The sequence below is a fragment of the Culex quinquefasciatus genome, chromosome 3, assembly GCF_015732765.1.
Source record: "Culex quinquefasciatus strain JHB chromosome 3, VPISU_Cqui_1.0_pri_paternal, whole genome shotgun sequence".
NCBI lineage: Eukaryota > Metazoa > Arthropoda > Insecta > Diptera > Culicidae > Culex > Culex quinquefasciatus.
In genome coordinates this window covers 195,075,370-195,099,321 of record NC_051863.1, presented here as the reverse complement: position 1 = coordinate 195,099,321, position 23,952 = coordinate 195,075,370, and the positions used below count along the sequence as shown (strand labels likewise).

Sequence of the window (23,952 nt, the reverse complement as noted above, 5' to 3'; positions counted from 1 at the left end):
AAAAAATCTTTTAAATTAATATAAAATAAATGTTATTCAACTTCCAGAAGAAGCACTGGCACTCAGCCAGGCACAGCGAGCCCACCTTTTATCTTATCGTCAGCTCTTATCAAGCCAACATTGCGCCGCAATTATTGATGGGGTGAGACGGGTTTGTTGTCATCAAAAGCATAAAAAAGCGTCACCTGGCAGCGACTGTGGCGCACTCACAATTTAGTAAAAAAACTCATCTGCTCTAATTTAGAGTGTTGTTTTGTTTGTTAGTGAGTGTAGATTTCCTTTTTTTCATTTATCATTTAGACTTTATTTGGTATCATTGTATTTTTTTTTCTCTCTTTTGTATATAGATATAGATTCGTTTCACTTGGTTTTTTATTTCTGTACCTTTCGCAATACCTATACTTTAATTTTTATTTGAAACTCAAGTATGTGAAGGTGTGTAGATACATTTTGTTATTTTCTTTCATTATTTTACTAACACATGACTTTATTTTTTCTTCCACCTAGACATTATTACAGTTGCGCCGCAAAGTGTTGTCAAAGTTAGGTAATATTCAGATCATTTTTTTTAAATGTGTCTGTAACTTTTACATGCTTTGAAAGTCAAGCTAAAACTAAGGTTTCCTTTCTTCCTTATTTTTTTCCTCAATTCAAATGAGCTGCACATTTTTCGTTTTTAGGAGTTCGTTTTTCCAGTCGTTCGTTATCTGTTTGTATTTTCTTTTTCGTCCAACGTTGTCTGCATTTGGAATTTTATTGTCAGATTGGTTTCTCGTTCGATCATTTGTGGGTTTGTGTGTTTTTTTTTTTTCAGTGTTGATAGGTTAAAGTTTCGTGAGTCTGTTTTGGGTTGGTTGTAGGTTGAATCTATCTGGAACTGGTAAATAATTTTTTGAGGTTTTTACACATACACCGACGTCTGATTACTGTTGCCCCCAATTGTTTTATTTTATAGTACAGTGATAAACCACACTTATGATTTTTCTTTGGTTTTAAAAACGTTGCTGAAGTGTTTTACAATAGATGAAATAGGTTTTCATTTGCTGTCTATACTCTAGTATCTAAGATGTAAATAACATTTCAATATAAAATGAGTGTATATTTAAACTTAAAGTCAATGGTTTACACTAACGTAAGTTTCAGTACTTAGGGTTAAAACAATCTCATCGTTAACAGTGGCCATTTGTTTGTAAGTGGGTGAAGTTATTCTCAAAACACGACTTGAAACAAGCAAAATTCGCGCTTTTCGAAAAGCCTCACAATACTGGAATCAATAGATGTGCTACATAGACGTATAAATTCCATTCCCAATAGATCGCTTATTTACTTTGTTTGTTAGCAGGATTATCTAGTATCTCACAAATATACTTACTAGAGAGTGTGGGGTTAGAGTTTGCTCGATATGCAATTTAAAAATGACACCTTCGACCAAAAAACGTGGATTAACCATTTTGCTCATGTATTAGTCATATATTTAACATAGACGGTGACGAATGCTGAAGAAAATTCACAAAAATTTCCATAACAAAACTCGCATGCCATTTGTGTGTTTGAACATTGCACTTCTTAGCGTGAGTGTGTGTGTGTGTTTGTGTTTGTGGCCGTCTGTGTTGGTTTGTGTCTCTTGGCTAACGCTAACGCTCGCACGCGAAAACTTCTTACAATCCGCTGACGCCTACTTCGACCATCGCCCGGTACAGGCACGGATTCTTGGCGCACTCGCGCGGTCCCAGCTGCGGTCCCGGGAACCCGCGGAGAATCGTCAGCGCCGAACGGGCCGCCGTCTGGCAGCTGGCCTGCTTCTCGCACAGAGTGTCCGCCTCCAGCAGGTACTGGAAGTCACAGTCCGTCTGGGAAGTGCCCTGTGGGAAGGATGAGCGTTAGTAAATTTTTGGAGGTTGAAGTTACGTGGGACTTACGCAAAGGTAACATAGCTGGTGAGCGCCACAGGCTGGAAGTAGATCTTGGTAGATGTCACCGGACAGGACATCCACTCCGCGACATCTACGCTCCAAAGCGTCCAGCAGAGGGCATTCGTTCGTTTCTAGAATAAAACAAGCGTTAGCACTGATCATTAACGGCGCCTTCCGAGTCACTTACCAACAGCCAAGCTTTGTCCGTAACCCTCGCCGATCGGAGCGTAGTGACCCGCGCCCAGCTCGTCCTCAAAGTCCGGCAGTCCCTTCGGGTACATGTCCTGGAAGCGCTTGGTCACGCGCTTCGTCTTCTTTTTCTTCTTGTCCTCGTCCAGCTCCTCCAGGTCGTTCTCCACCTCTTCCTGCGCTGTTTTGGCGCTCGGTTCCAGTGAGTGTCTGAAATTAAACAAATTATAAGCTGTTCAAACAAGTTATCCCGCTCGACTTACTGGCTATGATCGTACTCGGCCTTTTCCTTCTTGATCGCCACCCGTTTCGCCTTTTCCTTCTTGTCGTCTCGCTTCTCGGTGTCGATTTCGTTGTTTCGCGGGTCCAGCTCGTCTCCTACGGAGTCCTTCAGCTTGTCCAGCGTGCGACGCATCTTTTCGATGCTGTACGCCGTAGCCAGTCGTGAAACGACCTTGTCCTTCAGCTTCTGCAGCTCGTCCGGCTCGATGAGTCCGCCCTCGTGATCGCCGGTGTACTTGACAGTCTGGTCTAGGATCAGATCTTCGATCGTCTTCAGCTTGCGGTCCATGTTGTCCAGCTTGTCTCGGTTCAGGCTGTTCTTCTTTTTGCGATCCTCGTCGTAGTTCTTGTAGAAGCTTAGCGGGTACACTCCGCTATCGCGGCCGCTCTTCTTCCTGCGATCCATTCCGAAGTATTTGTTCCACTGGATCGACTTCTTCGCCTTGAACTCACCGATGTCACCGGGTAGGATCTGATCTTCCTTCACTACCTCCAGGTTCGATCGCTTCTTCACCGAACGCTTCTTCTTGTCGTCATCTTCTCCTTCGTGCTCCTCGCTGGATTCTTCGTGCTCGTGGTCATGATCGTGATCGTGTTCGTGATCGTGCTCATGGTCGTGTTCCTCATCCTCGTGTTCTTCCGAGCTGTGCTCCTCGTGTTCCTCTCCACTAGCGTCGCGTTTCTCGTGTGTCTTTGTGTCATTCTGCTTTTCCTGCTTCTTCTCGAGCTCAGGTTGATCGCTCGATCGTTTCTTCTTCTCTTCCGGTGCACCGAACAGTGCCTGTAGATCTTTCGCTACCTTTTCGTCCGTTCCGGATGCGGTGGATTCCGGCTTCGGGGATCGCTTGGCTACCGGGAAGCGCTTCTTCCGCGATGCCGGAAGCCACGGTAGCATTGGCATCTGGCGCTTCCGCTCCTCCATCGGAGGTCCGTAGTACATGGCGGCCGCTTCGGACTGCGACACCGTCGGATAGCCCTGGCGTTTCTCGTAGAACGGATTCGGTTCCTCTCCGACAGCGGCTGCGGCACGTTCTTCGTCGAACAGCTCCTGCTCGATTTCGTTCTCCTGCTGCTGGTACTTGTCCCAGAGATCGCGCAGCTGGTCCAGGTACTTCTCCTCGCGTTCGATATTCGCCTGGCGGTCGATTTCCTTCAGGAAGTCCGCTGACAGGTCCGGGCGGTAAGGTTTCTCCATTTCACGCTCTCTGAACACGGTCGTCGGGTAGGAAGGTAGGTCGGCAAGTGCTGGAACGAGAGAAAAGTGGGGTGGTGGGTCATCAATTTGGAGACCTCGGCGGATTTCAGCAAGAGAAAAAGAAGAAAAGTGTAAAAGCAAGTTTTCCACCCCGTTGCGCATGAAAACGTGGGGTGATTTTGATTGTTAGCCACTTGTTCGGTCGTTGGCCGGATTTATGCGGGATTGTTGCTCGGGGTACGGAAGTGAGGGCTATCAATTCAATATCTGATAATGAAATTTGATGGAGGGTTAATGTATGGGGTCGCGTGCGTGAGCTTTCTTATCTCGAGTTTTTGAGAGAATGTAACGTTTGAAAATTGCTGATCACAACAGTTCTATTAGCGTTTTTTTTACAGATATCTCTATTAATTCGTTACAGATCGACTTTCCAAAATTCTCACAAAAAATCACTTCAGCTAATAAAATCAGACATAAAACTATTCGTTGCAAGATTTGTTCTAAATAAAGTGATCTGGGACTATGTAATCCAAGATGGCGGCCAATATGGTGGGATTAGAATATTGAAAATAATCAGATAATCACTGAATCGCTGAACCCGATTCTGAAATGAAAAAAAAAATATTTTCATGGTATGACTGTCCCAAATTTCATTGAAGGTCATTGGATAATCTGGACTGTACTTAATATCATTAACGCAGAACTTAGAACTATAACTTTTAACATGTGAAGTTTTTATAGATTCAGTACTCACCATCCCGCTCGCGGAAAATGGACCGCTTGCGAGCTTCCAACTCGTACGGATCGTACGGTCCCTCGTCGGGGTCCTCGTCCCGGCGCAGATAGTTGGCCAGAAGTTTGTTCAGTCGCTGCCGGTTAGGTCGGAACGAGGGCAGCTGCGGATCGTCCGATGCTGTCGTGGGAAAATGCGTTTTTAATTGTTTGGTGGAAATTTCCTACACATTTTTCTTCCGTTATACTCACGCTCCATCCAGTAACCTTCCTCGTCCAGAGGTTCCCCGGTGACCTCGTCCCGCAGTGCCAGCTGAGCCTCGCGCCTATGGAGGGCATCCACGGCGGACTGAGATGGCGAGGAAAGTGAAGAAATTAATTCATTTTCAATTCATTACGGTGGAAAACTTTTCCAGAGAGCTTTAAAGCTTCATTGAAAGTCCAGGGTGACCAACCTGCAGGGAGTAGGGGGAGTGTTGCGAGGCCAAAACCGCACCTACGCATAACGCCAATGAGCCGTAGATCAATAGGGCCATTCCTCCGTTGGAAAGGAGCTCCGGTACCGCCTGGAATGGAGGAGTGAAAGGAAAGAAAAGTCAGAAAGAATTAGAACGATGCTGAACGGTTGGGCATGATGGAATGGGATGGAAATTTCGCAATAATGCACAGCACACACACACACACAAACTCTCACACAAACACGCACACAGAAAGTATTTACGGTTCTATTTAAGGAATTTTGAGGACATATCGGCAGTGGTGGCAAGCGTTCTCAATTTGCGAGCTTTTTGTACTCCTTTTCTAGTTGAAGAAGAAGGCATGGTGGTAAGACGCAAATTAATAAAGTTTTTTAGGGATTCCCGGCTTTTTGGCTGTTCGTGGAATTCGCGAAGCTTCGAGAGGGTCTAATTGTGGTTTGGACTTTCTTTTCTTTTTTGAGGTCACCGCAATTTGTCAATACTGCGGAATAATTAATTTGATTGAAATGCTTCGGTGATTATGGTTGAAGCTATTTTTAACTTCGACTAGCTCACTTGAACTGGTATAAGTAAGGTATATGCGCAATTTTTTTTAAATACAATATAGTCTGGACTGGATAATCCGAAGCTTTGAATACCTGAAGGTTTGTATGGGACTTTGAACAATAAAAAAAAGTATTTTTTTTTATTCGAGTTCTGCGACCCCATTTTAGTATAATTTTTATATTTTTTTGCCTTAAAATGCTTTTTGAATGGTTAAAAAAGAAGCCATTTTGAATCATTAGTTTGTCCATTGAAATTTCCATACAAATTTAGCAGTTGTCCATACAAAAACTAACTTAATCCACCTATGTGGTTGGGGCCTTCCTCACTCATTACCAGCAATGGCTGTACACAAATTTCATCTATTTTTTAGATCCAGAATAAAAAAGTACATGAATATTCCTTAAGTGGCCATATCTCACGGCAGGGTTGCCAGATCGTCAATGTTTTGGACTCGTTGGAAAGGTCTTTTGATAACCTAACCAACGATGGGTCGGATGGTGGATCCGGACATAGTTTACATACATTTAAGTGAGATCCGGCTTCCAAAAAGTACATCAATATCACTTAAGTGACCATATCTCGAGGCAGGGTTGCCAGATCGTCAATGTTTTGGACTCGTTGGAAAGGTCTTTTGATAACCTAACCAACGATGGGTCGGATGGTGGATCCGGACATAGTATACATACATTTAAGTGAGATCCGGCTTCCAAAAATTTCATAAATATCACTTAAGTGACCATATCTCGAGGCAGGGTTGCCAGATCGTCAATGATTTAGACTCGTTGGAAAGGTCTTTTGATAACCTAACCAACGATGGGTCCGATGGTGGATCCGGACATAGTTTACATACATTTAAGTGAGATCCGGCTTCAAAAAAGTACATCAATATCACTTAAGGGGCCATATCTCGAGACATGGTTGCCAGATCTTCAATGTTTTGGACTCGTTGGAAAGGTCTTTTGATAACCTAACCAACAATGGGTCGGATGGTTGATCCGGACATAGTTTACATACATTTAAATGAGATCCGGCTTCAAAAAAGTACATCAATATCACTTAAGGGGCCATATCTCGAGACAGGGTTGCCAGATCTTCAATGTTTTAGACTCGTTGGAAAGGTCTTTTGATAACCTAACCAACAATAGGTCGGATGGTGAATCCGGACATAGTTTACATACATTTAAGTGAGATCCGGCTTCAAAAAAGTACATCAATATCACTTAAGAGGCCATATCTCGAGACAGGGTTGCCAGATCTTCAATGTTTTGGACTCGTTGGAAAGGTCTTTTGATAACCTAACCAACAATAGGTCGGATGATGGACCCGGACATAGTTTACATACATTTAAGTGAGATCCGGCTTCAAAAAAGTACATCAATATCACTTAAGGGGCCATATCTCGAGACATGGTTGCCAGATCTTCAATGTTTTGGACTCATTGGAAAGGTTTTTTGATAACCTAACCAACAATAGGTCGGATGGTGGATCCGGACATAGTTTACATACATTTAAGTGAGATCCGGCTTCAAAAAAGTACATCAATATCACTTAAGAGGCCATATCTCGAGACAGGGTTGCCAGATCTTCAATGTTTTGGACTCGTTGGAAAGGTCTTTTGATAACCTAACCAACAATGGGTCGGATGGTTGATCCGGACATAGTTTACATACATTTAAATGAGATCCGGCTTCAAAAAAGTACATCAATATCACTTAAGAGGCCATATCTCGAGACAGGGTTGCCAGATCTTCAATGTTTTAGACTCGTTGGAAAGGTCTTTTGATAACCTAACCAACGATGGGTCGGATGATGGACCCGGACATAGTTTACATACAGTTAAGTGAGATCCAAATATATGTGAAAACACATTTTTATACATAACTTTTGAACTACTTATCGAAACTTCAATCTGTATAAAACTCGATCTATGGGACCCTAAACCAAGTCGAATGCAACAAGTTCGGGTCAAATCGGTTCAGCCAGTGCCGAGAAACATGAGCTAGTTTGTTGGTCACATACATACATACACACACACATACACACACACATACACACACACATACACACACACACATACACACACACATACACACACACATACACACAGACATTTGTTCAGTTTTCGATTCTGAGTCGATATGTATACATGAAGGTGGGTCTACGACGTTTTTATACGAAGTTCATTTTTAGAGCAGGATTATAGCCTTACCTCAGTGAGGAAGGCAAAATGATATATGAAAATTAAAAAATCTGTATCTTTTGAAGGGATTTTTTGATCGATTTAGTGTCTTCGGCAAAGTTGTTGGTATGAATAAGGACTACACTGAAAAAATAATGATACACAGTAAAAAAAATGTGATTTTTGATATGTTTTAGTGGATATCGAAAAGATCGGAAATTTCACGAATGTTTCATACTTTGACATTGTAAATCGGATCATTAGTTTCTGAGATGTCGACGTTAGAAAATGGTGGGTTGTTTGGGTGAGACTTAGAAAACATCAATTTTCCTACTTTTTAAGCCTTTGCATGGCAATATCTCAGCAACTAAAGGCAACGTATCAACAAAGTTCAAAAAGCAAAATATAGAGAACTTTCTTAGCTTTTCAAAAATGTTTTTTTTTTTCAAAGTGGGCAAACATGTGCACTGGTTTAAAAAAAATGGAAAACTACGACTATTTTCAAAAAAGTTACCTGAAAATGGCTATTACTTGAAAACGGTGCAAACAGAAAAAAAAATGAATTTTTGAATGTTGAAAATATGATAGGTTGAATATTACCTCTTTTTTATTACATAAAAAATTGTAAAAATGAGAACATGATGAATATTCATCATAAACTGATGAAAATTCATCATTTTCTGGGGTAAAATTAATCATTTTTTTTGACACAAAATCTGTCGCCATTTCCTGATAAATATTTATATCATTTTTTTCTGTGCACTTTATGAAAATTTCACTAAATTTGATTTTATATCGAAAAATGAAGTTGAAAAATTTTCGCGACCAATATTTCGATTTTTTGAAAAATCAGTATTGATTCAAAACTTCATAACTCGGTCAAAGATTTTTTGCACAACCTGGAAATTTCTGAAAAGTTGGCATTTGATGTCCCCTAAACCATATCTAAAAATAAAAAAAATAAAAATAATGTTTTTTTTTGCAAATCAAGTTTTGGTGACAAAAAGTTAAATTGTAAATCACCAGTTTATACCGTGTATCATTTTTTTCAGTGTAGTCCTTATCCATACCTACAAATTTGCCGAAGACACCAAAACGATCAAAAAAATCCTTCAAAAGATACACATTTTTAAATTTTCGTATATCATTTTTGTATGGACAACTGCCAAATTTGTATGGAAAATTATATTGACAAACTATTGATGCAAAATGGCTTCTTTGGGCATACCGAAGGCACCAAATAAGTTTCAGCCTGGATCAAAAAATACAAAAATGAAAATTTAAAAAAAAGATCGATTTCGTAGAGCAAATCTTGATTTATAACATAACAATCTACACGCCACCGCATCGTCAATTCTCTTCCGCAAATAGTTCTTCCGCAAAATAGGATTAATTCCGATTATTTGCACGGATTGACAGCCGTTAATCCTGTCGTCGTGTTGCGGAGGTGAGGGTGGCTCAGCACTAATTGGGTTTCCCCTCCCACCACACGTCAGCCATCATTTGCGGCGTACCAAAGTTTGTTTTCGATTCCATCGCCGGTGGTGACGGGGTCAGGTGGAAAATCTGGACGGTGGAAGATTATCGACAATAATTATGTTATCGTGGAAGTAAACCCCACTTTATGAGCCAATTAATTAGGTGAATCGTAATGGCCTAAATTGACCTACGCAAAATTTTCGCTTCAGTGGAGACGCATGGTGAATTCATTAGGTTTGACTTTGTTTTGCATAACATGAATGATTTTCATGATTATTTGTAGAAGAACTTAAAATTTAAAAAAAATTAAAGCAAAAAAATACTAAGCTCACACACCAGCTTAGTCGCAAAGTTCAACCGCCGAAAAGCTGCCAAAACTGGAACCGAAAAACCTCAAAACGTGATAATCCTTACGCAATGAGCTTTCCCCGTCAGCAGTTGTGTGGGTAGTCGTTGCTGCTGCCGCTGTTGAGAGCGTGAGTGTGTGACTACGTGTGGCAAATAACAACCTGATGAACATATAGTAATGTTTATGCGGGTAGCCCAATGTAAATCCTGGCTGCCAAGACCACAATGTGATATTACAAAGAGTCAGACGCCATCGTTGCCACACCACCCACCTCCGGGCAGAATCATCCGGTTGTAGAGTATGGGTTAGACAACGTGACTTTCTGGATTGTGGTGACATTTTTCCTTGGTGGCGCCACCTGGTGATTTAGAATAATCAGTGATGGAATTTTACAGTAAAGGAAAAGAACATCAAATTGATAAATTAAAGCATTTATTTATAAATTTTATTATTTTATATTCTGTCAACAAATTTAAAATAATCACAAAGCAGACATTTTCACATCCCTGTCTGTCAGGTACTGCCTGAAAGAGGACGCTTCAATTTCCTGAACAGTTGTGCACCCACATTTTCTTTATTTTTATGATTTTCTCCTCTAACAATCCCAGCATACCACCATACCGTATTAGACTATTGTTGTTCTTATCTTATCACACATGGTTGATGCCATGCCACTACCCGGTGACTGTTGTTGATGTGTTTTGGTTCTGGTTGAGACTTTTTTTTTTAGAGAAAAAAAAATCGAGTAGTGGAAGTTCTGTCGACTGATGTCACACACTTGGGAGAACTCTGGAGACAACCCTGTACCTCCCATGTGATGGAACTCTATTTTTAGCCACATTTTCTTCTCCTAATGAGAACTGACGTTTTGTGTGTATGGCTAAGTGTGACACCGGGCCGGATGTATTCCTGGGAGAGCAAACTGTTCAAGAATGGAAGTTTTATCGGGAAATCGACTTATTTGTAGAGGTGATCCGTAAATAACATATGAAAGATAGTCCATTTGAGTATTTTTAGTGTCCTTGAAATCTTTTACAAAGTACTTTTTGCATTTTTTTCAAACAATCTTGAGTCTGAATCTTTACCTTGATTATTATAAAATCAGGAATACGTAATTACCAATTTTCGATTTTCGAAGTTTTAGAGTATTAAAAACATCGTATTAAGCGCTAGAGTTTGCAGGTTGCAAAATCTGGGCCTAGAAACAAAAAATTGTCATCAAAATTAGCAAAAAAAAAAAAATGTTTGGTACAAAATCAAAATTGCAATCAAAAACGACTTCATAATTTTTTTGTTGATAAAGTGCACTATTTTTAATTTATAAGCATTTCCAGGTGAATTGAAAAGAAATGGTATAAAACGAATAAAATGCACCATTGCAAAAAAAAAACTCAATTAAAACTGTACACATTGCTGGCGTCTATCTGACTGCTGACATACAGAAAAGCAAGTTTTTCTCATCATAGTCTTACTAACCTTTATTTTTCAATCGCGATGTATGGAAAACTATTAATTTGATTGTCAAAGTAAAAAAATCAACTAATGTAACCTTGTTTGTTCAAATGGAAGATTTGAATTTGAATTTAAATTTTATTTTTTAGTTACAATTTGGTTACAATAAGTTTTAATGGGCCGTCTACATAAATGTCCATCCTACCCGTAAGGTTACGTGTTATGATTTCGTGAAAAAAATGAGATTCAGAGTTTTTTCAATCAAAGTTATAAATTTGTGTGGTTTTTCTGATATTTTACCAGCTTCAGAACAGACTGAATAATGGAAAATTTATGCGAACAGGTACACTTTAAAATTTCCAAAAATAATGTTTTTCTCATCAGAACATATAGAAAGGTTTTGAAAAGTGTTGCATTTTTGACTTGTCCAATCCATGGATGAATCTTATAGAAATTAACAATGCGAGCATTATTTTACCATTTCAAATGACTTTTTTTTCCAAATTGTGTGTGCAACACACTGAAATAAAAAAAAAGTTCAAAAATCCTTTATTTTAGGAATTTTGTCTCTTTTCTTAATTTACTAATTGGGCTTTCGCAATCACTAAATAAGAAAAAGAGACAAAATTCCTAGGATCAGCGATGGAATAATCATCTTAAAAAGAAAATCTTTACGTTCATCGAGCGAAAAAATCCGAAGGGAGTATGGCTCTCCACTCTCGCGCACGAAAGATCGGTTAAAGGTATCTGAAAAAATCATCATCTTGAATATTCGTCGGAACATCTTTTTCACTACTACCACGGTGTATTTTTCCGAGAACATTAAGATAAAAAATTCAGCAAGTCCGATATTTGGCACCATGAAAGAAGGGCGCTTTCCGGACATTTTGCGAGGTCCGGCGAAATATTTCGTCGGGGGTTCTAGAGCCTACTTTGATATTTTTAACGGCGGTTTTTTTTGCTGAGACATAAAATTTATAATAAATTTTGATGAAATTTATTTAATTCATTCTTTTGAATGAAAATTAAATCTAGAAATGTTTGAGAAAGTCACATTTTATTTTACGAAATTTGGTGTATCTCTGCGTATATTGAACCAAAATTGATAATTTTTTTTAGAAATTGTTTAGAAAACTGTTCTCTGCTGTGTGATTGATTCGAAAATGTTTAAAATTTTTAAGTGCTGTTTGGCAGAGGATTGAAAAAATAAAGTTGGGAATCTTTTGGGTAAAAAATAGCTTTTAAATGAAATACTCTCGCTCTCGCTAATACTAGTTTAGCAATGGTTTAAGCTCAAATCTGTATCCGGGAAATATGCTGCTGTATTTTCATGACAAATTGTACAAAGAAAAGATTTTAATTTTGGTCGTTTTGAGGTTTCCAGCTTGGATGTTGGGGTTATTTCAAAGAAAGCTAGAAATCTGGTAAATTTGGGTTGGAAACTTTTTTTTTTTTTAGGTCAAATATGTAATTAAGTGTCGCTTGAGGTACATTCATAAGAAATTTGGTGGATATCTGAAGAAAAATCCTTTAAAATCGAAAAAAAAATCTGCCTGTCACTTTTTGTAGAAGGACAATGTTTGTAAACAAAGCTAAATAAATAATTTTGAGTGGTGCTGACAAGGAAATTCACAAAAAAATCATCAACAGATTGATTTTTTTTGGAGAATTTCGGGAGCGATTTTGTTTTGCATGATTTGCCTCCTCTCTCTTTTGTGGGTGAAGGAAGCTCGCAAGCGAAAATGGTTTGTTTGCGATTATTCCATTCCTGTCTAGAATAATTTTTTTTTCAGTGCACGATGAGTTTTGAAAAATCAATTATCGTTTGATTCATTCGAATAATCACATTATTTGCTTCTTCAATTTTGTTTTAGGTTAATAATTGGCCAGTTAAACGTAGTGTGCTTGTAATCACAACTTAAACCATTTTATTCCTCAGAAGCCAAATTCCTTCTCCTAACTGCAAATCGTTACCATCGTCTTCCAGGCTCTTTCAACGCAACAAAGTGTAACTAACCTTCGTCGTTTTCGTCGTCAGCTACCAAACGTTTCGACTAACGGGCGAATGTTCACGCGTAAATGGTTATGCTTGCCCGGTCGATTGATAACACTCAGCAAAGAGGGTCTTTCTCACCAAAAACGACGAGTCATATAACGATATTTCGGTAGAATACGATCCGCCGATAAACACCTCCCACAGACAATGGGACCATTCCGTTCGAACACCAGGTCAAGCAACGAATAACGTCCGTCAAGTTGAGATTCAATTGTCACTGGGTCCATATATTTACGACGGCACTATATTTGTAGTGCACGAACTAAACACATGGTGATAGCAAATCGATAACAGCTTTTACCGCCTCCCCACTTGCGGACACTCACTTTCCCATCGAAATATTGGTTATATTGGTGTTACAATCAATTTTCCCCCAAACGAAGAGCCATCTGGTGGAATTTTCTTTTTTGATCATTTTCTTGTTTGACTAATTGAAAAAAGCATAACTTTGGGCGTTTTCACGTTTTCATAATTCCCTTGATTGACCTATTGATAATTGCATAACTTTGGGCGTTTTGACAGACTTTTGATAATTTCGTAATACTTTAGTCGGTTGTCAAAGCATTATCACCATTAGACAGTACATTTTTCTTCATTTCCCACCCCTGTCGAGACGGAAATTCCCCCTGCTGGTACTAACTTCGCCATACTCTTGTCCACCCCCAACCGGATCCATTTGTTTTCGTTCCTTGGAAGTCGTGCCGTGCCGAGTCTCGTTGAATATATGTTCAATTTGACAAGACCATCAAAAGCCCGGGGTTTCCTGCTGCTGCTGCTATATTGTGTGTGCTTTGTGCCCTCCTCCTGATGGTCGGAACAAATTGTCGTTTGTACACGCCCACATTTCACCTTGAAGCTTGCTGGTGGAAAAGCCGGAAAAAACCAGCGCCCTACCGGGGCTCAACAGGTGACTTTGGAACGGTGGGAAAATCGAACAAAATTGAGGGAAATTTTTGGGTGGCTTATCGCGGAAAATAATTAAACTTTTGTGACGTGATTAGCATTTTCAATTAGAGTTGCCACAGAGAGCACGCTTGTGACGGTATCTTGAGCTAATGAATTCGATTTTGATCGCGGTTGACGTAATTAGCTCGCTGTTTTGGATTATGTCACTCGAACCGGGGCTTCGCAATTTAATTGCATACCTGAAGGCGTTTCAACAGTTGGAGCGTTCATTAGCGGCACGGCGGTTGCCTACTTTCAGGCGTATTGTCTAGTGATCACCAGATGGCACTCCAAAGTAAGTGATTTTTCGCAATCTCTGGCTGAATTTCCAATCGCCGGAATTCAATTTCGGTCTGCAACATAAAATTTGTTACGACCAGGACCGGCTTCGTCACCAGCGTGGTGCCATTTTATTTATTTGGCCACCAATTTGCCCTCTCTGCGCCTTTCGAGCCGGACGTCAGTCCGAATGAATGTATGGCCGCAATAAAACCGGCTCCATAAATTTCCATTTCCGAACTGTGTGTGCTGTGCCATGTTGACTAACTTAAGGCGCAAGGTTGCTACAAAATCAGAGCCAGACAGAACAAAAAATCCTCTCCACCTGATTACTTCCAGCCGGGCGGGTCAACCGAACTCAATGAAACGGTCTTCAGTGTTGGGAGCAAATTGAGCCGAAGAATTGTGAAATCGTGAAATAGCCCAGAATGGAGGCAACAATACGTGTGGCCACACACGTGGTGCCTCCAGCTCTCCAATCGAGATCCCGTCTTTAGAATCGTGTGGGCAGCAAAGAATCTCCGTAATGAATGGAAATTAAATTGAACGAAAAGCACATCCGCCGACGGCGACGACGACCACGACAACGGAGAAGGTTTCTGATGTGTGACAAGAAAATGGCCATCTTGAAGTGTGTGGGCGGATGTGGATTAAGAATGGCAGATATCGATCTTGGCACTGTGAGAAAAAAATGTTATTAAACTTATGTTTAGATTTTGGTAGTTTTCCAAAAAGAGAGAGTTATTTTTTTTTTATTTTTTCTTGGCTTATTCATTTTTGAATTTTTAACAAATTTTGTACAGTGCACCCTTCTACAGCCTCCAAAGCTTCAAAGCTCCGTGCAAAGTAGATCATCGCTCTTGTGGGTGGCAGGAAAAACTCCGAGTGGTGCTTGTAAATGTCATCCATCTCCATTTTCTCCGTTATATTGAGTACCTTTCCCAAGAGAGAGAGAGAGAGAAAGAACAAGAGGAACTGATGCATGCGATGCTGCCACCTACCGTAACAAACGGAAACAACGAACCCATTTTGATCCCTTCTGCAATTTGATTAAGAGTGATCCTTTCAGTTGATCCCAAAATAGGTCCCTCTCCCCTTTGCTTTTCCATCGATGCCAATCGCACGAATCAGCACTACACGGGATGATCGACAGGAGAGGGCTCTTTCTCTTATCGTATGCGCGATTGTCCCCGCCCCAGCAGGCAGGTGTGGCCTTTGGACCTGTCATCTGCACGTGGCATCCCCGCGGCTATTCCGAATGTCATACGCACACAGCTTGACTTGTGTGGTGGGTTTGAGTCATACATATTCGCATTTTGGCGCAGGCGATAAATTTTGGTCCAGAGTTATTAGGAGATTAAGCTTTTTTTGCGACCAGATCGAACCGAGCTTGGCCAATAAATTTGGCGATTGGCGGTGCTTGGTTTTGGGTACCTATAATGAGATTGCGATGCGAATCGGTCGGTGATTTGAGCAAAGTGGAATAAATTTAGAGCTGATTTATTCGGTTCGACGTACGTAATGGATTGGATTGCATGAATTGATACTTTTAGCAAAGCATTGACCATAATGAATTCGATTATTCCTGACAAATCCCTTCAACTTTGTTGCTAGTTTTGGAGTCTTCAGATCAATTGCACGATATGTAATTTTTGCATCGCTTTTATATTTGTCAATGGAATATTAGGAAATTTAGATACCCTCAAACTCTTCTCAAAATTTTCTAAGTAAATGTCAGTAAACGCTCAGATTCGTCAAAGTATGATAGATTTGGCCTATCTGAACACGTTCCAATCGACAAAATTGAGTTTTATTGAATTCCAATTGCTATCGAATCATCAGAAGCTACAACGCGCACCTGCATTTATTTTTTGGAGTGCGCATGGTTATTTTTGATGATTTCAAATTTACAATTTAATTTAGTGGCAAAGAATTCAATTCTGTCGATTGGAGTGTGTTCAGAGAGGCCAAATCTATCATACCTTGGCTAAACTAAAGCGTTTACTGACATCAACTCCAGAATTGTCGAGTTGTGTTATTTTTGTTAGGTATGGATTCATTTTCCTATGCTTTTTATTATACAACAACCATACAATTTCATTTGCCTGTTTTCTGGCTTTCATATTTCTAATCACTTCATTTTAATTTGACAGTTTTTTGCTTCAAATTTAAATCATTACATTTTAAATTGTAGTAGGCAAAGCTAATTAGGCAAATCCAACCGTATTTTTTCAATTTTAAAGTTTTTCTTTCCAATGCATTTTCCATTCAATTTATCAATATTAGTCTCAATTTTGAACGGGCTTGTTTGGGTTGTGTTCAAGTAGTTTAATTTGGCTTGAAATGATATCCAACTCATTTAAAATGTATTCTGGTAACTGAACATATCAGAGGATTTTAAATTTCAAAAACACGGAAAACATATCTTTCCAATTTTCTGATTGATTTGGTGTCTTTGACAAAGTTGCTTAGCCTTAGGCATTTCAAATTATATTTCAAGTTTTTTCTCCCCCTTCAAAATTTTCGTCGATGAATCAGAAGCCAATACAAATTATTGCTGAAAATTTCAAATTTTATACAAAACGACTTGTACAATCGATTTTAAACTTTTAAAGATGTACAGCAATTCCCCACGAAAACAGCTTGATTCGAAAAAAAGTTCTCCGATCGGGCTCAAAATTTTTCTGGCCATTAGGGAGACCTACGCCGTGTTAGGGTGGTCCAAAAAATGGCGATTTTCGCAAAAAAAAAAATAATTCCGCACCATTTCAACCGATTTTAGCTGTCTTGGGCGTAAAGGAAGGGTATTAGATAGGCTTTTAAGGAAAAATAATACAAAGTTCCAAATATCTAGTGTAACATTTGAAAAGGTCAAATGAAAACATAAAATGCTCTTTTGAAGGTCTCAGGACCAAAGAGTTTATGTCTGAAAATATTTTTATCGGATTCCTCGGAAAATTTTACATAATACATCAAAAAATGGTGAAGTTATGTTTTCAATATTCCGAGATACGATTTTTTGAAAATAAAAATTGGGGTTTTCAACGCGCAGCGCGCAAAAAATGGAGAATGACGAAATCGGCAAAAAAAAAGTTTTCGGAAAAAACAAACAGAATTGACTATTTGTTCGGTTGATCCTGAAAAATGGATTTTAAGTTGATCAAGCCAAATGTCCAATAGCAATAGCAAAAAAAAAAATAATTAAGAGCCTATTTATTTTGTGTATGATATGTTTTAAAAATCATTTAATAATTTAAAAATAGTTTCTTCGCCCTTGAAGAGTTTGAGGGCTTCAGTTATAGAGCTATTTCAACTACTTTTTTAGATTTTTAAATCTTCTTTTTTTCTTGATAATTGAGCAATTCTCTGAGATTTCAGTCATTCGATTTTTTTGTATTTTTTAATTCAGCTTAAACTTTTTTGGTGCCTTCGGTATGCCCAAAGAAGCCATTTTGCATCATTAGTTTGCCCATATACTTTTCCATACAAATTTGGCAGCTGTCCATACAAAAATGATATACGAAAATTCAAAACCTGTATTCCTTTGAAGGATTTTTTTTATCGATTTGGTGTCTTCGGCAAAGTTGTAGGTATGAATATGGACTACAATGAAAAAAAAAGAAACACGGTAAAATTTTTTTTGGTGATTTTTAATTTCATTTTTTGTCACTAAAACTTGATTTGCAAATAAACCTTTATTATTTTTTTTTTATTTTCTGATATGTTTAAGGGGACATCAAATGCCAACTTTTCAGAAATTTCCAGACTGGGCAAAAAATCTTTGACCGAGTAATGCATTTTTGAATCAATACCGATTTTTTTCAAAAAATCGATATAGTTGTCGCAAAAAAATTTCAACTTCATCAAATCGAATTTGCAATCCAAAAGTACTTTAGTGCATTTTCGATAAAGTGAACCGTTTTCATGTTATATCCATTTTTAGGTAAAATAGTCGCAGTTATTTATTTTATAAAAGTAGTGCCCTAATGACTCTTGAGTTAAGTAGTCCTTAAACGCAAATAAATAAATAAAAGTAGTGCCCTTGTTTGCCTACTTTTGAAAACAATATTGCTATATTGCCATGAAAAGATTTAAAAACAGGAAAATTGATGTTTTCTTAGTCTCACCCAGAAAACCCACCATTTTCTAATGTCGATATCTCAGCAACTAATGGTCCGATTTTCAATGTTAAAATATGAAACATTCGTAAAATTTTGTGTTCTTTTCGAAAAAAAAATATTTTAAAATTTTGTCAATCAACTCTAACCTTTGAAAAGGGCCTAACATTCAATATTACGCCCTTTTGAAATGTTAGAGTTCCATACCTACAACTTTGCCGAAGACACCAAATCGATAAAAAAATTCCTTCAAAAGATACAGGTTTTTCAATTTTCATATATCATTTTTTTATGGACAGCTGCCAAGTTTGTATGGAAAAGTATATGGGCAACCGAAGGCACCAAAAAAGTTTCAGCCGGATTAAAAAAAAAAACAAAAAATTTAAATAAAGAAAAAAAGACCGATTTCGTAGATATTTGCTCAGTTATTTTATTTTTAAGGAATTATATTGAACGGCAAAGCGATAAACGAGTCATAGCCTAACACTTGCTTAACACTTGGGGTCAAAAAAGTTGCAGCTTCACCGGCTGGAAAAAAGTTGGAAATGCCTTTTTTATTTTATTTCACTTAAGGTAGGCGCATCTGTCTTTGATCAACTTTGTTGGAGGTGATTCATGACATTCTTCCGGATCGAATGCAACAAGAATCATCCAAATCGGTTGAGTTTTCGCCGAGATACATTTTGGTGCAGAAATGCGATAAATTGAATTCAATAAAGAGAATTTTAGAGTGATAATCAATTTTCTTCCACAATGATCAACGGCTTCACTTTAAAGATATTTTTTTAATGACATCGCATGATGGCAGCGGGCTGCTACTTGATACGCACGAAAGCTTCCCGGAAGGCAGATCAGCCTACTTGTCTTCTCCTTTTCACCTTGGCACATCAGTGTTCAGCCTTGCGGGACAAAGCACACGCAGCATTTGCTGATGCTTTCAGAAGAAATAATTAGATTACAATAGAAGGTCACTCAATTATTGTAGGAAGCAAAGAAAAAAAAAAGTTTTTTCGGGTAATGCGATAAAGTAGCAAAATTGAGCAGCTTGTCAGGGCTAACTGTACAATCATTCCCCAAAATGCTGAGCAACCTTTGGTGACATTTTCGGGGAAATCTTAAAAGTGTTTTTTCAGCATGATGTTAAGATGTTTTTTTCCCCCTTGGAGATCTTTTATATCAAAAATCCCACATTTAAGCAAAACATCTTGAAAAAGGATTCAACTTGCGTAGGTTCGTGTTGGTGACGGCATCGTGTTGGCAAAAGTGTCTCATTTATCACGCCAGCATCACCGTCGTTGCCGCCGGCAAAAGTGGAAGTTATATTCAATTAGTTCAATTAATTATCTGGTACTGGCGTGAGTTCAGCGGTCTGGTCACGATAAGCGGAAGCAGTTACAGCGCTTTGCCTGGTGGGTTGGAAGAAGATCTCCGTCCCTCCCGAATGTCTCTCAAGTTCATATTTCAAGTTGGATGGTTGGCGCGATACAAGAGAAAAGTGACTACTGGTACGGTTTCTGCGTGAATACACAGTTAGACAGTGAGATTAATTAATTTACTCCGGGGCAGGTTGGATTATTGCTTTTGCATATTTAATTGCTTTTTACAAGCAAGGGGTACATATTATTTCAGCTTGAACTATGCCGGTAGTGGAAAACTGACTTTATTAGTTGGGTAATTCTCCGCCAACTCACACAGCAGTTGCCCCGACCCCTCTTCGATTTGCGTGAAACTTTGTCCTAAGGGGTAACTTTTGTCCCTGATCACGAATCCGAGGTCCGTTTTTTGATATCTCGTGACGGAGGGGCGGTACGACCCCTTCCATTTTTGAACATGCGAAAAAAGAGGTGTTTTTCAATAATTTGCAGCCTGAAACGGTGATGAGATAGAAATTTGGTGTCAAAGGGACTTTTATGTAAAATTAGACGCCCGATTTGATGGCGTACTCAGAATTCCGAAAAAACGTATTTTCATCGAAAAAACACTAAAAAGTTTTAAAATTCTCCCATTTTCCGTTACTCGACTGTAAAAATTTTGGAACATGTCATTTTATGGGAAATTTAATGTACTTTTCGAATCTACATTGTCCCAGAAGGGTCATTTTTCATTTAGAACAAAATTTTTCATTTTAAAATTTCGTGTTTTTTCTAACTTTGCAGGGTTATTTTTTAGAGTGTAACAATGTTCTACAAAGTTGTAGAGCAGACAATTACAAAAATTTTAATATATATACATAAGGGTTTTGCTTATAAACATCACAAGTTATCACGATTTTACGAAAAAAAGTTTTAAAAAAGTTGGTCGTCATCGATCATGGCCGTTCATGGTCACCCGCGACAGACACGGACGACGAAACAAAGAGAAACGCAAAAAGTAACTTTTTCAAAACTTTTTTTCGTAAAATCGCAATAACTTGTGATGTTTATAAGCAAACCCCTTATGTCTATATATCAAATTTTTTGTAATTGTCTGCTCTACAACTTTGTAGAACATTGTTACACTCTAAAAAATAACCCTGCAAAGTTAGAAAAAACACGAAATTTTAAAATGAAAAATTTTGTTCTAAATGAAAAATGACCCTTCTGGGACAATGTAGATTCGAAAAGTACATTAAATTTCCCATAAAATGACATGTTTCAAAATTTTTTACAGTCGAGTAACGGAAAATGGGAGAATTTTTAAAACTTTTTTAGTGTTTTTTTCGATGAAAAATACGTTTTTTCGGAATTCTGAGTACGCCATCAAATCGGGCGTCTAATTTTACATAAAAGTCCCTTTGACACCAAATTTCTATCTCATCACCGTTTCAGGCTGCAAATTATTGAAAAACACCTCTTTTTCGCATGTTCAAAATGGAAGGGTCGTACCGCCCTTCCGTCACGAGATATCAAAAAACGGACCTCGGATTCGTGATCAGGGACAAAAGTTACCCCTTAGGACAAAGTTTCACGCAAATCGAAGAGGGGTCGGGGCAACTTTTCCCGATTTCGTGTGAGTTGGTAGAGAATTACCCAGTTATTAATTCAAAATGAGGAAGGTTTGGATTGGACATTTTAGTGCGTTATTTTCAACATAAATGGTATAGTTTACCAATAGTAGTTTATGCAACGAGTTGCAAAAAGAGGATTTTTTCAGCACGAGTCGTACATTTATCCAACGAGGTTCACCGAGTTGGATAAATACGAAGAGTGCTGAAAAAGTCACACACACACTGAGTGAAATTTTATAACATATTTTCATGTATTTTGTCAATAACTCGTTTAAATCAAAAAAATGTTGAAAAATGTAACTTTTCAAAACAAGTGCTGAAAAGTTCAACTTTTCAGCAACCATTTATTTTGAAAAGTGTTGCTATTCGATTCTGTTATTTTTGGTACAGAAAAGTAGGCTATTTCGTCGTTCAAGAATGACAGGAAAAGTAAATAGTTTCACGACGGAATCGCGAAAAGGTTGTTTTTGTTCGCGCAGGCTCAGTCTTTTTTTTTGGGAATATGTTTGAGTCGAAATTAGGGGAATTTCTCGTATCTTTGGCAGGTTAAGCACTCGCTCCTAACTCCATCCAATTTGCTGATTTTCACTATTTAAACAACTAATTTTGCAAAACTTTTGATAGAAACTTGCATGCTCATTTCTAATTGAGCTATTTCTCACTCGAGTTTAGTTGAAAACGCTTTTAATTAGCTTTAATTGAATGTCAAAGTTCTGACCTGCCAACATTAGAGGCACGCTGGAATTAGATGCTGTTCCCCTATTTGGACTTTTTTGACGAGGTCCAGTAAGCATCATTAGATATTGTGTATAAATCGGCTGCGATTGTATTTCGATGCGTAATGAAATGTCATGTACCCTGCAATTGGTATTTACTATTGATAATTTTCAATCAATTAAAAATATGCAGAACATAACTATACGGGCTATTTCTGTACTTTTTAACAAACTTAATTTTTTATAGAAACTTTTAAAAAGTTCACCCATTGTTTGCTGAACTGAACTTGTCATCAGTTTGCATCATTATTTTTCTTCGAATTTAGTAAAGCCAAGCTTCCGAGACTTAACAAAAGTTTCGCTAAGCCAATTTATTTACTCAAAAATTTTCCAAGAATCCATCCTCCCCGCCGTCGCCACAGTGGCGACATTTCCAAGTGGCGTCTCATGCCGTCTACTTCATCATCGTCATCTTAGTCAAAGACGACCTCATCCCTCACACACACACTGGACTCATCCAGCGGTAATGTAATTTCGCTCGAAACCGATCTTTCCGGCCATGTCCCAAGTAAACAGACTCCTCGCAGGGTCTTGCCTCGACCCGGCAGGGCTTCTTGTTGCTAGAAACGGGGGAAAATTGCAATTTGTTTTTATTCTCCGAGGATGTTTTTCTCGGGCTAGGCTCGCAGAAGGTGGAGATTTCGCAACCCCTTTGAGTGGAAAAACAACAACGGATCAAACATGGTGGAAAATTGGGTTTTTCTCCTCCCTCACTCACTTTTTTCCGCGAAGGATGATGGTAAATTATGAGCTGAATGGTTGTCTTAGGGCTCTGGCAGAGTTGAAGAGATGAATCACCTACCTTTTAAGTTATTTCAAGTCTCCAGCAGCGAAAATCTCCAACTATTGGATGTAGTCCTTGGTGTCGCCACGAAGGACGAAAAGTCCTCTTCCCTTTTTAGGTCCGACTCAGATCTTGTTTATTGCTTCATGACACTATTCACAATTCAATTTAGTCCAGACTACCAGTGGAAAATTCTTCCCGCAACACCCACCAGGGAAATTTTCAATGTCCCACACACTATTTCACTAAGCAAAAAAAAATAGCTGCCCAACACAATTCCAAAAGCTCCTCTTCCTGCCACTGCTGCTGTCCAATCCTCCTCCCAGAGGAGAGAACTTTTTCCTCCTGTTCTTATCACGGGAAAAGCGTCGGGAAGGTCACTGTGGCGTTCCTGCCCGGACCGGAAAATCCAAACTGATTGTGAGGGAAAAGTCCTGCGGACGGGCTTTTTATAAGGTCGAGAGAGGGAAAACCGCGAGAGGAAATATGAGTTCGCGCTCACACTCTCACGTGGGATAAGAGTGGAGGCGAGAGAATGGTGAATGAAAAGCTCAATTGAGTGGAATGTGGGAAAGTTATACAGTGTTTTTTTTAAATAAAGAATAAAAAATAAACCAAGATTTACGTTTAAAAATTTTTTGTGTTCAATCAAAACGAAAAAAATACAGTGCAATTGTGATTTTTTTGAAGTTGATGCTAAAACACTGATCTTCTTGGTCGCAAAAATAACTCGTTCTAGACTAAAAAAAATAAAATTAAAAAAACTTTAATGTTTTAGACATGAATTCTTTGCTGTTCCAGCGCACGTTTTGATGACTCTTTCCAACAAAAAATACGTACATTAACATTTAATTTCAAATTAAAAATAGATTTATTTAATTAAAATCACCCAAGACCAATTATTGTTCAATCCATCTAGAGCTTTTAGATAATGCATAGTTGAACATATATGAAACACATAAAAAGAAGATATTGATTTTATTTTTTTTAATGGATTCCGACTCATATTAAGTGTAAAACTTTATCATTATTTTTATGTATTGTTAAACCTAAATTTTAAATCATAAAAATTTCATAGTTACTATCACATCATGTTTTAAATTTTAGTTAATCTGTTTTTTTTATTTCTGAGGAAATCTTTCTTTGAGAGTTTGATTAAAAATATTTTTTTCAATTGTGAAGTTATTGAAACCGCATTGAATCAGAAGTATTC

The 23,952-nt window shown here is 38.4% G+C and overlaps 1 protein-coding gene across 2 annotated transcripts; it reads right to left on the bottom strand.

Moving 5' to 3' along the window:
- Positions 1–706: 706 nt before the first annotated feature.
- LOC6043918 (neurofilament medium polypeptide) lies at positions 707–23,170 on the bottom strand. Of its 2 annotated transcripts, none has more exons than XM_001861468.2 (8): positions 22,758–23,170; positions 4,767–4,877; positions 4,564–4,660; positions 4,334–4,492; positions 2,366–3,629; positions 2,101–2,312; positions 1,920–2,044; positions 707–1,862 (listed from the first exon to the last, which is right to left on the bottom strand). In XM_001861468.2, the coding sequence occupies exons 2-8, from the start codon at positions 4,845–4,847 to the stop codon at positions 1,659–1,661; spliced, it is 2,142 nt and encodes a 713-aa protein (XP_001861503.2). In that variant the 5' UTR covers positions 4,848–4,877; positions 22,758–23,170; the 3' UTR covers positions 707–1,658. The 2 variants fall into 2 exon arrangements, with proteins under 2 accessions (XP_001861503.2, XP_038118725.1); XM_038262797.1 differs by having other exon boundaries at positions 2,381–3,629.
- Between the last annotated feature and the right edge of the window lie 782 nt (positions 23,171–23,952).